The 16,841-nt window shown below is 39.2% G+C and overlaps 1 protein-coding gene across 3 annotated transcripts in view; it reads left to right on the forward strand.

Moving 5' to 3' along the window:
• RALGAPA2 (Ral GTPase activating protein catalytic subunit alpha 2) overlaps positions 1-16,841 on the forward strand; it is a 300,833-nt gene that overhangs the window by 131,331 nt on the left and 152,661 nt on the right. For all 3 annotated transcript variants that reach the window (XM_081097210.1, XM_081097209.1, XM_081097211.1), the window contains 3 exons: positions 8,501-8,694; positions 10,180-10,278; positions 10,516-10,671. In XM_081097210.1, coding sequence (XP_080953336.1) covers positions 8,501-8,694; positions 10,180-10,278; positions 10,516-10,671 — 449 coding nt within the window. The remainder of the gene's footprint in view (positions 1-8,500; positions 8,695-10,179; positions 10,279-10,515; positions 10,672-16,841) is intronic.

Raw genomic sequence — 16,841 nt, forward strand, 5'->3', positions numbered from 1 at the left:
TCAATTCCAGATGGATAAAATGCTTAAATATAAAAAATAAGTTTTAAAAACTTTTGCAAGAAAATATCTTCTAAAACATGTCTTAAGACCTTAGGGTAGAGAAGGTTTTCTTAAATGAGATGTGTAACCCTGAAGAGCAAAGGCCAGCTTTGGTGCTCTTTCCTTTCCAGGCTCCTGTCAGGTCAAGAATGTGTTTTAAGATGAGGTTTAAGAAATGGTGTCCAACATTTTGCTTTAGTGGGGAGGGGGTCAGTAGTCTCCCCTCACTGGAATATAAGCTGGGGGATGGGGGGAGTCATTGTTTGTGTTCACTGCTGATTCTTGGCTTCTAGAATTGTATATGACAGGAGAGGAGCATTAGTAAATACTCGGATCAGTGAATAAATAAGCTTTAAGTCCAGGCTATTGTTTTATTTAGGTAAAATAGCAATTAAATTTTAACCTTTTTTAATAGTAAAAAATAAGTGTGATTCAGTTTCAAAATCTTTTTTGTTTAGTATATTTATCATAGCCTTGCCTCCAAATAGTGTTATAGAAATCCTTTTACCACTTCTGCTTTTAATTATAGCTGTGCATGTGAATTACACTCACTGTTACCTGCCACCAAAGCTGTTTTTGCAGAAATGGTTTGTTTGTCAGCATTGTCTTTCATTAGACACATTTTTGGCATTTTCGCCAGGCTTTGATCTGCTCTGATTGTTTGCTCACCTTCTGAAATCTTTAAAATGAACAATATGTCCCTGGAAACAGAAGAGGAAGGAGAGAAGAGTCAGGCTGCAGAGCTGGCCAGCAGAGCACTAGCCAACTTGCTACCTCTCCATTTTAAATCTTCAAAGGCCAGGCCTGAGTTTTCTGGTCCCGGAATTAAGGTGTTTCAATTGAACTTTTGGATCTGTGTCTTCAGGTTTCAAATCAAAAGGGAAATTTATTTCCAGTGTTCCTGCTATGTTTCTTCAATATTCTGACCAAACCTACATAAAATTGCAGCTATGTGAAATCATTTGGTCATAAGTACCCATTATCAAGACTTATTTTATGACTAAAGTCCTTTGCATATTTGCAACATTTTAAATGTTATATTGCTTTGTTAAAATCATGCCTATGTTTGGAGAAAGATGATATATTGTATTTGTTTGCAAGAGTTTCCAGTTTAATAAAAAAATTTAAATGCCCCTATTGCATTTGGTAATAATGAAATTTAAAGGTACTAGGCTACCATACTAGCTTGCTAATGAAAAAGAAAATAAAACTAAATATTTGGCATTTTTAGGGTGAGCATGAAATTTTCTGAAATCTCTCAAATCCCCATTTTTAATTAAGCACTGCTTCAGTGAGGAACCATCTACATGTAAAATGTCAGCATCTGTTCTGTTACTTACACCACGAATGCAATAATTTTAGGATAAAACATTTAAACTCATTAAAAAAATTTTTTCAGTGATATTGAGCAATGATTTTAAATACTTCTAAAGGACTCAACGTATTTTGATAATGTGATGGGGATGTTACCTAGGATTTTATCACTGTGGTATGCATTTGTCAGAGAGCTCAGTAGCATTGAAACATTTTCTACATGAGGCCCTTTTATAACTGAGGATATATTAGTTGGCAGGTAGCAAGGAGGTGTAGGTGATGAGATACCTGGCCTTTTTCACTTGGTGTTACTCAAGCAAAGCTTCAGCATGATTGGAATGCTGGGGCTAATCTCTGTTTCAGATGGCTGCATTTGGGGGGTGGGGGTAAGAGATGAACGCTATAAATCATTTAATTCCCTTACTGTTTTTTAACCCTTAGAGCAGCGGTTCTCAACCTGTGGGTTGCGACCCCTTTGGCAGTCGAACGACCCTTTCACAGGGGTCGCCTAAGACCAGCCTGCATATCAGATATTTATATTACGATTCATAACAGTAGCAACATTACAGTTATGAAGTAGCAACGAAAATAATTTTATGGTTGGGTCACAACATGAGGAACTGTATTTAAAGGGCCAGAAGGTTGACAACTACTGCCTTAGAGGATTAAAGACATCTTTTTCGCATCTTTATGAGAAAGATAAATGCCATATTATGCTGTGTATGGGGTCTTGTGTTGATTTATAAGCATTCATTAAATCAGCATACCTTCTTAGACAGACAGATCCTTGGTATTGCACTTACTTTACAGGTTAAACATTAGGAAGATGAGTCTCTTTAGAGAACCCAGAGGCCCATAATCAGACTTTTGTTCTCTGTACCTCCTGTCTTTCAGGTACAGTGTTTAGGAATTCCATCTTGAATTTGATCTGCACATTTTATTGTGTCTCTTCAGTAGATTATGTGATACTTATGTGGGAAATTCAGATGTCTTGGGATCTTTCAGCATCCTATATAATAAAAGGCTAATATGTAAATTGTGCCCTCAACCGGGATTTCAACCAGGAGTTTGACCAGGGGGCAGGGCCAGCCAGCCAACCTCCCACAGTCCCTCCCCCTGACTAGCCCCACCCCCGGTCGCCCCCCAATCGGAGGTGGGGCCCGCCCGCCAATTGACCGCAGCCCCTCCCCCAGGGTCCAATCAGGGTGGGCTGGCCGGACCCGACCCATGTACAAATTCGTGCACTGGGCCTCTAGTCTAATATAATAAGACTAGAGGCCCGGTGCACAAAAATTTGTGCACTCGGCGGGGGAGGAGGGGTCCCTCAGCCTGGCCTGTGCCCTCTCGCAGTCTGGGACTCCTCAGGAGATAACGACCTGCTGGCTTAGGCCTGCTCCCGGGTGGCAGAGGGCAGTCCCAATCCCTAGGTGCAGCCCCTGGTTGGGCTCAGAGCAGGGCTGATTGGGGAGTTGGGGCGCCACCCCCTGTCACGCACAGAGCAGGGCAGATCGAGAGGTTGCGATGCCACCCTCAGTCACACTCAGGGAAGGGCCGATTGGGGGGTTTTGGCACTGCCCCCTGTCACACACAGAGCCGCAGGGCGATCAGGGAGTTTGGGCGCTGCCCCCTGTCACGCTGATCCTGGTGCCGGGAGGCCTCGCGACTCCGCTGATCTCGGTGCTGGGAGGCATATTACCCTTTTACTATATAGGATAGAGGCCTGGTGCATGGGTGGGGGCCGGCTGGTTTGCTCTGAAGGGTGTCCTGGATCAGGGTGGGGGTCCCCACTGGGGTGCCTGGCCAGCCTGGATGAGGGGATGATGGCTGTTTAGAGCTGGTCACACCCCCTTCAGGGTGGGGGTCCCCACTGGGGTGCCTGCCAGTCTGGGTGAGGGGCTGAGGCTGTTTTCAGGCTGGCAGGTGACTGAAGCTCCCAACTGCTCCTTTTTTTCTTTTTTTTTCTTTTTTATTCTGGGCCAGCTTTAGCTCTGAGGCTTGGCTCCAGCTCTTAGGCCTCCGCTGCTGAAAGCAGGTATCTGGTTTGTTTGGGTTCTATAATTGAAACAGTGTTTCAACTCCAGCTCTGAGATCCCGACTGGCTGAAAGCAGGTTTCTGGAGTTTTGTTTAGCTTCTATATTTGTAACAATGTTTCAAGCTGCAAGCTCAGAGGCCGGCAGCAGCAGGCGGGGAACATTGGAGTCCTCCATCACTGAAGCAAGCAAGCCTCATGTTCGCTTCAAGCTGCCTGGCTGCCGGCCGCCATCTTGACTAGCAGTTAATTTGCATATCGCCCTGATTAGCCAACGGGAAGGGTAGCGGATGTACAGCTAATTACCATGTTTCTCTTTTATTAGATAGGATATTAGCAGCTGTTCTGGGTACGGGGAAGGATGCAGAACATTCTTGGATCTGCCCCAGCTCCTTGTCAGATTCACTCCTTGCTCCTTTTTGGTTCTTATCTTTCCTCTACCTAAAGTTCCTCACATCCACCAATTGCTCTTCAATGCCTTTGATTAGGCCTTAAAAGCACTAACAATATATGTACTCAAAATAACACTCAGTGGGAGTTCATAATTGCCTAGAAATCAGTTTTTCTTTATTTGTGTGGGAAATGTGTGAGGAATAGAACTTTGAGAATAAGTATGTTAATAAGAAATGGTGTAAGAAAATAAAGGGGGGGTTACTGGTGGAGATAGGACCAACTTTTTAAACTCCCTCCAAAGATTCAAAAGAGAAGCAAAGCAAAGGAGATACTAATTAAATAAATACATTGATAGATCAAAGAAAGAAAAATAGAACACTAGTTTAGCTATGTGTGTATGTCACATAAACTATAAAGCAGAAATCATTAGTGACAGCAATAATTATGAATTTATATGAACTTCATAGTAGAAAATTTGAATAACTCAAAAATTGACAAGTTAAGAGAGGTCAGAGTGGGACCATCCAGTTTGCAGCTCTGTGGAACCATAAAAGACACACTCAGGGAGAAGACTCAGTGAGCACCAAAGCCCCATTGAAGCAAGTCTAGCCCCAGAGGGGTGTCTCCAGCACAGAAGTTCTCCCACTGCAGACACAGCTGATTCTCACAGCCAATTGGCCTGGAGGTCAATTCCTCACAGTGATAACTACAACAATCAAGGCTTAATTATAACAAGACTGTGCACAAAGCCCATAAGGGGGTGCACCAAGAGTGTCTACCTCAGGTAATTGGTACACTTAGCACAGAAAGGAACTCTATCGATACAGCGAAGCATAAAAAATGCTGAGACAAAGGAACAGGACACAAACGACAGAATGGGAGGAAAGCAAACTGCTGGATATAGAGTTCAAAACCACACTTTTAAGGTCTTTAAAGAACTGTCTAGAAGCCGCTGATAAACTTAATAAGGCCCTCGAAAAGACTGGTGAGACCGCCGATAAATGTAGTGAGATCTTCAAGAAGACTGGTGAGACCGCCGATAAATGTAGTGAGATCCTCAAGAAATCTAATGAGACCCTTGATGTTGTGATAAAGGACCAACTAGAAATTAAGCATACACTGACTGAAATAAAGAATATTATACAGACTCCCAACAACAGACCAGAGGCTCGCAAGAATCAAGTCAAAGATTTGAAATACGAAGAAACCAAAAACACCCAACCATAAAAGCAAAATGAAAAAAGAATTCAAAAATATGAAGATAGTGTAAGGAGCCTCTGCGACAGCTTCAAGCGTACCAACATCCGAATTATAGGGGTGCCAGAAGAAGAGAGAGAGCAAGATATTGAAAACCTATTTGAAGAAATAATGACAGAAAACTTCCTTTACCTGGTCAAAGAAATAGACTTACAAGTCGAGGAAGCACAGAGAACCCCAAACAAAAGGAATCCAAAGAGGACCACACCAAGACACATCATAATTAAAATGCCAAGAGCAAAAGACAAAGAGAGAATCCTAAAAGCAGCAAGAGAAAGACAGTCAGTTACCTACAAGGGAGTACCCATATGACTGTCAGCTGATTTCTCAACAGAAACTTTGCAGGCCAGAAGGGAGTGGCAAGAAATATTCAAAGTGATGAATACCAAGAACCTACAACCAAGACTACTTTATCCAGCAAAACTATCATTCAGAAGTGAAGGCCAGATAAAGAGCTTCACAGATAAGAAAAAGCTAAAGGAGTTCATCACCACCAAACCAGTATTATATGAAATGCTGAAAGGTATCCTTTAAGAAGAGGAAGAAGAAGAAAAAGGTAAAGATACAAATTATGAACAACAAATACACATCTATTAACAAGTGAATCTAAAAATCAAGGGAATAAATAATCTGATGAACAGTATGAACTGGCGATTGTAATAGAATCAGGGACATAGAAAGGGAATGGACTATTCTTGGGGGGAGGTGGAAGGGGTGTGGGGTGAGGGAAGAGATTGGACAATAATCGTGCACCTATGGATGAGGACAGTGGGTGGGGAGTGAGGGCGGAGGGTGGGGTGGGAACTGGGTGGAGGGGAGTTATGGTGGGAAAAAAGAGTAACTAATGTAATAATCTGAACAATAAAGATTTAATTAAAAAAAAGACAGGGGAAAAAATAAAAAAAATAAAAGAACTTTGTCATTCAAAAAAAAAATTGACAAGTTAAGAAAAAATATTAGAGGAGACTTACACAATATAATTAATGGAGATATTTTTATATATAGTGAATGGAAATATATATAAGTATATAAAACTTTGAACTTAATTAAAATATACAGGTGATTTTTAAAAGCACATGGAACATTTACAGAAATTAACCAACTAGATCTTTAATCAACTCTCAACAAATGTAATGATTTGAAACTGTACCACATTCTATGAGTGTGATGAAATAAAGAACAAAAGGGTAATAAAACTACATTTAGAAACTAAAACCTGCACTTTATTTTATTTTTTTTAATATATTATATTGATTTTTTACAGAGAGGAAGGGAGAGAGATAGAGAGTTAGAAACATCGATGAGAGAGAAACATCGATCAGCTGCCTCCTGTACATCTCCTACTGGGGATATGCCCGCAACCCAGGTACATGCCCTTGACCGGAATCAAACCTGGGACCTCTCAGTCTGCAGGCCGATGCTCCATCCACTGAGCCAAACCGGTTTTGGCTGCACTTTATTTTTTTAATAATTCTTTATTGTTGAAAGTATTACATATGCCCCCCCTTTAACTCCATTGGCCCCCTCCAGGTCCCCCCGCCCCAGCTCCCCTCTTCCAGCCTCAGGCCTTCAGCACCCTATTGTCTGTCCATGGGTTCTGCATTTATGCATGCAAAGTCTTTGATTGATTACCTACCACCCACCCACCCTTCCCTGCCTTCCTCTGAGCTTCTGCAGTCTGTTCTATGCTTCCATGTCTCTGGGTCTATTTTGTTCATCAGTTTATTTTGTTACTTAGATTCCACATATGAGTGTGATCATGTGATACTTGTCTTTCTCTAATTTCACTTAGAATGATACTCTCCAGGCCCCTCCAGGCTGTCCCAAAGAGTAAGAGATTATTCTTTTTCACTGCTGCATAGTATTCCATGGCATAAATGTACCACAGCTTTTTTATCCACTCATCTACTGGTGGGCACTTGGGCTGTTTCCCTATCTTAGCTTTTGTAAATTGTGCTGCTATGAACATAGGGGTACATACATTCTTTCTTATTGGTGCTTCGGGTTTCTTAGGATATATTCCTAGAAATGGGATCACTGGGTCAAATGGAAGTTCCATATTTAATTTTTTAAAGAAACTCCATACTGTTTTCCATAATGGTTGCACAAGTCTGCATTCCCACCAGCAGTGTGCTAGGATTCCCTTTCTCCACATCCTTGCCAGCACTTGTCATTTGAAAAACTGCACTTTAGATAAATTAAGTCCAAAAGAAATTAAATTAGGAAATATTTCAAAGTGGACTACAATTTAAATTACATATCAAAAGCTCTAGAATGTAGCTGAAGACTTAGGTGTTTATATTAGAAGAGAAAAATACTGATCTATGTGCCCTATTCAAAATATTAGGGAATAATGGCAGAATAATATATTGACGTTAATAAAAAGGGAACTTATAAAGTAAAATGCATACACATATGTGCTGGAAAGCAATAGAGAAGGCAAAGTCAACTTTTAAAAACAATACAATAGATGAATAGGCAAGGTTAATCAAGGAAAGAATATTGGGAGTGCAAAAGGAAACAGAGCTACAAAAACTACAAAATTTAAAATAGTAGGTTAGTTTGGATATATTTATAAAAATACAGGACAATTCCTAGTTTTACTAAAGCTTCAAATAAATGAGAAACTGTTTTTTCCAATCTCTTCCATACACTAAAAAGAAAGAAAGCTCCCTAATTTCTGTTATCTAACTTGTGTTAACTTGATAATGAAATGAGACAAGGTACATATTTAAAAAGGAAAATTTGAGTCCATCTTACTTAAAATCATATAAGCAAAAATTCTAAATAAAGAATTTACAAATGAAACCCAAGAATATTGGAGAAGGCTCATATATCAGAGCTAAAAATGTTCATTCCAGGAACACAAATGCAAAAGGAAAAAAAATCCATCCTGAGAAAAACATCAGACAAATCCCAATTAAAGAACATTCTACAAAATATCTAATCAGAACTCCTCAAAACTGTCAATGTCATCAAAAACAAGGAAAATCTGAGAAAATGGCATAGCCAAGAGGAAGCTAAGGAGACATGATGATTAAATGTACTGTAATATCCTAGATGGAATCCTGGGACAGAATAAGGAAGGACATTAGGTAAAAATTAAAGCAGTCTGAATAAGTATGGACTTTGTAATAATGTTTTAATATTGGTTCATTAATTGTAACAGCATACCATACTTAGGTAAGATGTTTAGCAATAAGGAAACTTAACATGGAGTATATGGGAACTCTGTATACTATTTTAGTAATTTTTTGTAAATCTAAAACTGTTCTAAAAATTAAGGACTTTTTAAGAATTACTTCAGGAAAAAGTTGTAAGAAATTGTTCATCTTATTTATTTTACTTTAGAAAATTTTCACCTTAATTTTTTTACTCTCAGTATATAAGCATTGATAATTTTCATGAAAGAGTAAAGGCTGTACTCAGATTGTATTTCCAGGGTTAACACACATTTTTCTCCATAGATAGCAGTGAATGCCTTGCAGACGACTGTAGCATAATCGCCGGAGGGAACCTCACTGGTTGGCACCCAGACTCTGCTGCTGTATTATGGCGAAGAGTCTTGGGAATCCTCGGAGATGTGAATAATATCCAGTCGCCCAAGATCCATGCCAAAGTTTTTGGCTACCTCTATGAACTCTGGTATAAACTAGCAAAGGTACTCTTGCTATATTACCTTTTTACTCTAACATGGAAAAACTGACTTAGTTTCATTAAAACTGTTGCAGTTCACCACTGAATACATCCTGGGATAATAATTAGGTGTTGACACAAAGTATATTTGAATATCAAAGAATAAATAGTAATACCTATAGTTTGGTCATTTTATAAATATGAAAGAGTCATTTCATTTAATGCATAAATATTATATTACTATAGGATATTAAAGAGTAGGGTATTATTTAGTAGTATTAATTGTTTTCTTTATGAAAGTGATACTGGTTTTATTGTATAAAATTTGAAAAATGGTCCAGCTAGTGTGGCTCAGTGGTTGAGTGTCAACCTGTGAACCAGGAGGTCATGGTTTGATTCTGTCAGGGCACATGCCTGGGTTGCGGGCTCCATTCCCACTGTGGGGCATGAAGGATGCAGCTGATTGATTTTTCTCTCTCATCATTGATGTTTCTATCTCTCTCTCCCTCTCCCTTCCTCTCTGAAATAAAATGTGTATTTGTTAAAATACACATTTAATAAATAAAAATGTGTATTTGTTAAAAATTTTAAAAATATAGAAAATCAAAGTAGAAAATTGACATCACTCCCCACAGAGATAACCAATATTATGGTCTTTTAGGGGTAAAAAAATTTTATAAAAGTAAAATATTAGAGTACATACAATATTCATTGTTTTTTAAAATTTTTATTTATTGATTTGAGAGAGAAGAAAACATCAATTTGTTGTTCCACTTATTTATGCATTCATTGGTTGATGCTTGTATGTGCCCTGACTGGGGATTGAACCCACAACCTTGGCATATCAAAACAAGGCACTAACCAGCAGAACTACTGAGGCCTTTTCATTCTGCTTTTTGTTTCTGTTTATTACATACATTTTTCCAATGTTATATATATATATTTATACACACACACACATATATATATATATTTAAATATATTTTATTGATTTCTTACAGAGAGGAAGGGAGAGGGATAGAGAGTTAGAAATATCGATGAGAGAGAAACATCAATCAGCCGCCTCCTGCACACCCCCCACTGGAGATGTGCCCGCAACCAAGGTACATGCCCTTGACCGGAATCGAACCTGGGACCCTTCAGTCCGCAGGCTGATGCTCTATCCACTGAGCCAAACCGTTTAGGGCTATATATATATTTTAAAACGTGATTCATGTTTATACAGTATAACTTGTTCAACCATTCTTATCATGTAGAGTTCAGGACCACTCCATTATATTCAAGGAAAAACAATGCCCTAGTTTTTATTCAGTCTAAAACCACATATAGTAAGTTAGATATAAAATTTAAAATGACAATAGATCTCACAATAAAAGAAAAACTTGTAACTATTGTAGGTTTTTACTCAAAGAAATTGTATTGGAAGCAGCTAGTTGACCATGGAACCCAGTATTGGGATATTGTTGGGGTAAACTGTATTGCCTTCCCTAATCTCCTCTTTGTGAATTAGATACGGGATAATCTGGCAATAAGCCTGGATAACCAAACTTCTCCATCTCCTCCGGTCTTGATCCCACCACTCAGAATGTTTGCATCATGGCTATTTAAGGCAAGTGGATATGTTTTTATTCCTTTATTGTAATTTCCTCTTCCTTTCTGAAATTAAGTTTTTAAAATGTAATTTCCCAAGACGGCATGTTTCGAAGACAGGCTGGGTCTTACTAAAGCCAGTGTATCCCACATCTCCACAATCAACTCTTATGGAATACTGAAAAGTAAAGGAAATGTTGAAATGCCCGGCTGCATCTGGAGTTGATTAAACCTTCAAACATCATCTTCTTGGCAGGCGACGACATTGCCAAATGAATATAAGGAAGGCAAACTACAAGCCTACAAACTGATCTGTGCCATGATGACCAGACGCCAGGATGTTCTGCCAAACTCAGACTTCCTGGTGCACTTTTACCTGGTGATGCACCTGGGATTAACCAGCGAGGATCAGGTATTCTGTGACCCCTTTACATTGGTAACCCATTATTTGGAATGTACATAGGATTCTTCACAGGTTAAATTTGAGTTTATGAAAATACATCAGAAATGTTAAAAGTTCTCATTAGTTTCGACTCTTACAACCACATACTGGCCTTTCAAAAATGAAAATCAGATTATTATCACATTCCTTTTTCTTCTCCCCACTGACGGCATTGAACCAACCAAATTTGAATTTTATTCTATGGCTTCTACACTTCTATATGATCTAACCTTTGCCTATGTTGTCAACCTCAAAAATACTATTTCAACTGCTTTTTTTTGTTGGGATTCTACATTAGATATTGTTTGAAGAAAATTATTCTGGTCATTTAAAAATGTTTGAAAACTATCATTTTAGAAGTTAGGATGTTTTTCTGGAAGACCTCACCCATAAATTATGGGTCCTGACGTTTCCTGATTAGGAGTTATTTTAATTTCTATCACAAAGAAATGTGATTGGTGGTTAAGTTGAAAGGCCAAGGAGCCACCAGCAATAGCCCCTCTGTGTAGACCAGCGGTGGGCAAACTACAGCCCGAGGGCTGGATCCGGCCCTTATGTAATGATGTTTACTTTGAATTTAAATTAGTTCACACAAACACTCCATCCATGCATTTGTTCCGGCCCTCCGGTCCAGTTTAAGAACCCATTGTGGCCCTCGAGTCAAAAAGTTTGCCCACCCCTGGTGTAGACCCTGGGTGTGCAGGATGGGATGTGGCCAGCCTCTGGCCTTCCTACCTTGAGAAGTCCCCTGCCAGTGGGCAGAGTGTGTGGGGGGAGGAACACTCTGACTCCTGATTTTCTTTGTAAATATCAAGCAGTCAAGTGGTGTGATTGGTTTGTATTTCACAGAGATTATTCTGGACTCTGTTTGGAGGATGGATTTTGAAATGTGACAGTGGTAGGATAGAGTTGGAGATTGGGCCTGGAGACAGGGAGATTAATTAGGAAGTAGTTAAATGAATATAGATTTTTTTAAAAATGTTGAGAACTAAGATAGTAGCATTGAAGATGGAAAGAAGGAATAGAAAAGATTCAAGAAATTTTAAGGCATTTAATTTTATCTAGAACTTCTTTAGCAATTTGAGGCATGGGGAGTGATCCAGAATTTACCCTTTGAGTTGTAGATTCTTATTAATGAATGTGAATCATTCATGAACTGTAAGTAGCCATCCTTTCTGTATTCCTTCTATTCTTGAATGTGTGAAGCAAATACACAGACTTTTTGGTGCCCCTAGGATACATGTAAGAGGTCATTCTCCTGATTGACCACCTTTTCTTTGTTGCTTCAGAATGCACTTGAACCTTCCCAACCAAATTCCTGAGTATATTCCCTGATATTATATATTCCCTGAAATTATTTCGAGCTTTAATCATTGAACTTTTACCTGGAGTAATTAAACCGTGCTGACCTACTGAGTTGTTTTTGTCATAGTTGCTCCAGTTTCAGCATTATGTATAGGACATTTAGATATCAGGCTGGACTTAAACCCATAGTCTTGTTTATTTCCCAAATAAAAGTAGAAATGGACGTGAAAGTGGAACTGTTTGTGCTCTGTGCTCAGATATTGTGCAGCCATCATTGCAGGTGGAAGCATCTTTTGCCGAATGATGCAACTCAGGGCATGTGGAAGATTAAGGGGTTTAAATAGAGAAGAGAATTAACTCTCACAGATAATAAGGACATCCCTCAGTGACCAAAACAAGAGAGGAAGATGTAGTTAGCATGCTGTACTTGAAAGCAGTATTTGCTAAGATTTTGGAGAAAAAAATTTACTTGGAAATAATAATCAATTGTAGAATCTTCTCTTTTAATAAAAACAAATTTGAAGTCGGCAGTAAACAATATTTCTAGAATAAGTTTTCTAGAAAGTCATATAATTAGGTGTGACTTTGGAATCATCTTTCTATTTTAAAGTGTGTTAGAGTGAAAATGAAACAACAAAATGAGATGAAATAAGTATAACATTTGAGAACCCAAAATAGTATTTCAAAAAATTGGCTTTTACAGTGTAGAAAAGGGAGTTTTCAAATTTTATACTTAAAATCATTTTCACATTTTAATGTATGCGATGTTTTTTGTTAATTTGATCTTTTGTAAATCATTTTAAAATAATGTAAATCTTAATGATGGCCAATCGCTAACAGTATTTCCAATGTCCAGACTTCTAAGATGAAAATGGAGATAGCATAAATCTCTTTTTTATTATCTGCCTATTGTTTGGGACATTAAAAGCTTCAGTTCTTATGTGTTTAGTAGAATTGACTGTTTTACTTTAACCTTTACAGTTAGTGGTATATGTTTTAGAAGCCTTGTCTGCCAAACAGAATTACTTTAAGTAAACTTTGTTCCTTTGCCAGAAGAAAATTGAGCAGAAGACCTCCTAATGAAAGAAACTTTTCTCATTTAAGAAAGAAATATCTCTGGTAATTAGTTTAACTTTTGGGCCACATGTCTAAATAGATTGTGGTAGTTGTTCCAGAACTTATATGTACTTCTGGAAACATGTTATATTAATTATAAAAAGAAAAGATAGCTTTTACTGTAAATAGTGCAGTTAAACTCAGTTTTTTAAATTGGCAGACTGTGCACCTGCGACCCGTCTGCGGCTTATTGCCCTCTTGTGGGCGTTCTTAAAGAGCCACACTTCCAGGTAGCCTGGCACTAAGGGCTTTCTTCCTGCAGGTAGAACCTTCTAATTTTTTCTTATTTTGTAGTAAGATAAGTAATAGCAAATAGTTTTATAAATTTTAACATTTGTTCGTCTCACAAATAAAATCCAAGGTGAATTTGTTCCTTTTGCCTCTGGGTGGCACACTTGTCTGCGAGATTCAGCTGTGTGGCTCAGGAACCACCGCTGGGCTCTAAAACTGCCTTAGACTAGACCCTGGGCCCTGTGAGCACGCTGGTGGGGCATGGTCGTTTTACAAATGTTTTCCTGAATCTGAGAGTATCAGAATTATGTCATGGAGACTAATAAAGGGTTGAATTATAAATAAGCTCTAAGATGTTGAAAATCTTTTTTTCAGATATAAGGTTAACTTACATAAATTCATTGAGGACTTTATTTAAATATTTATTTATTTATTTATTTATTTATTGTTAATCCTCACCCGAGGATATTTTTCCATTGATTTTTAGGGAGAGTAGAAGAGAGAGGGAAAGACAGGGAGAAACATCGATGTGAGAAAAATACATGGAATTGGTTGCCTCCTGCACAAACTCCTACCCAGCCTCGGCCGGGAGGACACTGCAACCAAAGTATGTGCCCTTGACTGGAATCGAACCCGGGACTCTTTGATCCACAGGCCAACACTCTATACACTTAGCCAAACCCGCTAGGGTGAGACCTTTTTTAATTAAAAAAACAAAAACAAAAAACAACTTTGTGAAATAGATGTCGCACAGATTGTGTTCTGTGATATAATCATGTAAAGTCATGGTTTGATCTAATAATAGCAATTTTTAACTGGTGTTCCATGGCATAGAATTTTTAAAAACATGCAAACCTGACTATTTAGTCAGGGGCATTGACCTCTTTTTCCTTACTTAGCTTGTCAAATAAAAAAAGAATAAGAGCCAACACAACAATAGCCGTCTGATGTGAATGAATCAAAATTATATCTATTTTTTTTGTCAGATTGGTAAAAAATACGTATTTTTTGGTGTGCTGCATAATTTTAGTAATTAGTTTATGTGTGCCATGAGATGAAAAAGGTTGAAAATCACTGATCTAATATGACAGCAAATTATTTATGTAAATATAGTCACCTCTATATTTTAAAAAAATAATAATTCTTATATGGAATGGCTAGAATTCAAAATGTTACATTCCAAACCAACTGTTTTTAATATTGGTTGGACTTGTTTTAGCTATTCTAATAACTTAATGATTTAATAACTAAAATAATGACCTTATCAAATAGCATAGCCCACAGTGTAAGTTTATGGCTTATTAGTACGATTGAGAAAAATACTTTTAAATAACTTTATTTTTCCCTTGACACTGAATTTTTAAAAAATTGATTGGTACTGGTTCAGAAAAACAATTAGGTTAATAAAGACTCTCAAAATAATTAGAAATCATGAATGAAATTTTGGGTGACTTGTGGGACTGCCCACCCTGCTCATGAAGGGGTCTTGCAGGTGGCTTCCCTCTGCTCAGCTGCTGTGCTGGGGGTGGGGAGTGGGGGGCGGGGGGCAGAGAGCCTTTGTTTCCCCGGCACCCACAGTGCCAGGCTCTGCTGGGAACTGCACGATGTTGTCCCATTGATTCTTCTCTGCAGTTCAGTTAGATAAATATCATGACCCATTGTTTAAATAAGGTTCAAAAAATATTGAGAACATTTGCCCAATGCCACTTATTTTTTTTTTTTAAAAGACTGTTATAATTCACAGGCAGGGCTGGCTTATTCCACAGGGAATATCTTTTTCATTGATTCACAGCTAGCAAGTGGGTCATACAAACAGTCCTTGGTCCTATTCCTCTGTCCCGTCTTGTCTTACCTGGGCCCTGGCCTTGTCTCACCCCATCTCAGGAAGCTCCTTTGAAATGCCATCCCACACCCAACCTGCAAATACCTTTTCATAGTTCCTTCCTAGTTCATCGCCATCTTTCAGTTTCTCTTCTAAAGCTGTTCCTGGTTCTTCTTAGGTTTTCCTAATGCTGAAGCAGATTTTTCACCTCGGTCTTCTTAAAAATATGTGGACATGAAAGGAGCTATGATTTAAGTTTATTAAGAACAGTTCCTATTAATTTCATCATTATTTAAAACATATGGAAAGATCAATATGTGTGAAATGGAAAAGGACAGTTGAGGAAAGGAATTTTATTTTTATGTTTCTAAGAACATATATCAAAGACTGGAAAGTTTTCTTTGCTTAAAATAAGTAAGCTATTTTTTAACAATGACTTACAGATTTAATGTCTTAATGTAATTTGTCTGTTCTACATCAAAGATAAATTCTCTTTTAAATGAAAAGCTTATATTAATACAGAATTAGTGTTGCAAATTTGCATGTAGAAATTTTAGGAAATGTATGTTTTTGTCTTTTTTATCTATAATGTCCTATTATCCTATATAATAAAAGGGTAATATACAAATTGACCCTAACCATGGAACAACCAGGAACTACTGGTCATTATGACGCACACTGACCACCAGGGGGCAGACACTCAACGCAGGAGCTGCCCTGTGGTGGCCAGTGCGCTTCCATGGGGGAGCTCCACTCAGGCACAAGCCAGGCTGATGGCTGCAAGCGCAGCAGTGGTGGCGGGAGCCTCCCCTGCCTCCTTGGCAGCGCTAAGGATGTCTGACTGTGGTTTAGGCCTGATCCCCCGGGGAGCAGGCCTAAGCTGGCAGGTAGACAGCCCCCAAGGGGTCCCAAACTGTGAGAGGGCGCAGGCCGGGCTGAGGGACCCCCCCCCCCACCCCTGAGTGCGTGAATTTTTGTGCACCGGGCCTCTAGTCATATTTTATAATACACCAGAAAAGCATGAGGCTCTCTCAGCTGAAGTAATATATAATGTACTGCCCCTAGGTAGCAATCCAATTACCAGTTGTTATCATCTATAATAATAAAAGCATAATATGCAAATTGATCAAATGACTGAACAGCAGAACGACCGTCTGGATGACCATGCTATGACACCCACTGGCACCAGGCCAGCCAAGGCTCGCCACCTTGTTCCTGACTGTGGAGGGTTCACGGTTGGTCCCCTGGCACCTGCAGAAATTCTATAAGCTATATTATGCTCTGATATAAAGTCCTATCCTCTTAATCTTCAGGACAGCCTGTCTAAGCAATTGGTGTGATGCAATTGGTCGGGGGCCTGATCATCGCCCCATGGTCATCTGCAGAGGGAGGCCCAGGCCATCAGCCAGTGGGCCAGTCCATCAGTCGCAGGCTCTATGATTTCCGGCGGGCTGCAGCAGGTGGATGAGGCCTCCCTCTGCAGGAAGCGATCGATCACAGAGCCCCGGCCAGGTGGGCAGGGCCTACCTCTTTGGGGAGATCGATGGTGGAGCCCCATGATCAATCGCCCCAAAGAGGAAGGCCCAGGCTACCCAGCCGGCGGCACTGCGGCAGGTAGCCTGGGCCTCCCTCTGAGGGGGCGATCCATCGCAGAGCCCTGACTGGA

This window comes from Myotis nattereri, assembly GCF_964212035.1.
Source record: "Myotis nattereri genome assembly, chromosome: 8".
Classification (NCBI taxonomy): domain Eukaryota; kingdom Metazoa; phylum Chordata; class Mammalia; order Chiroptera; family Vespertilionidae; genus Myotis; species Myotis nattereri.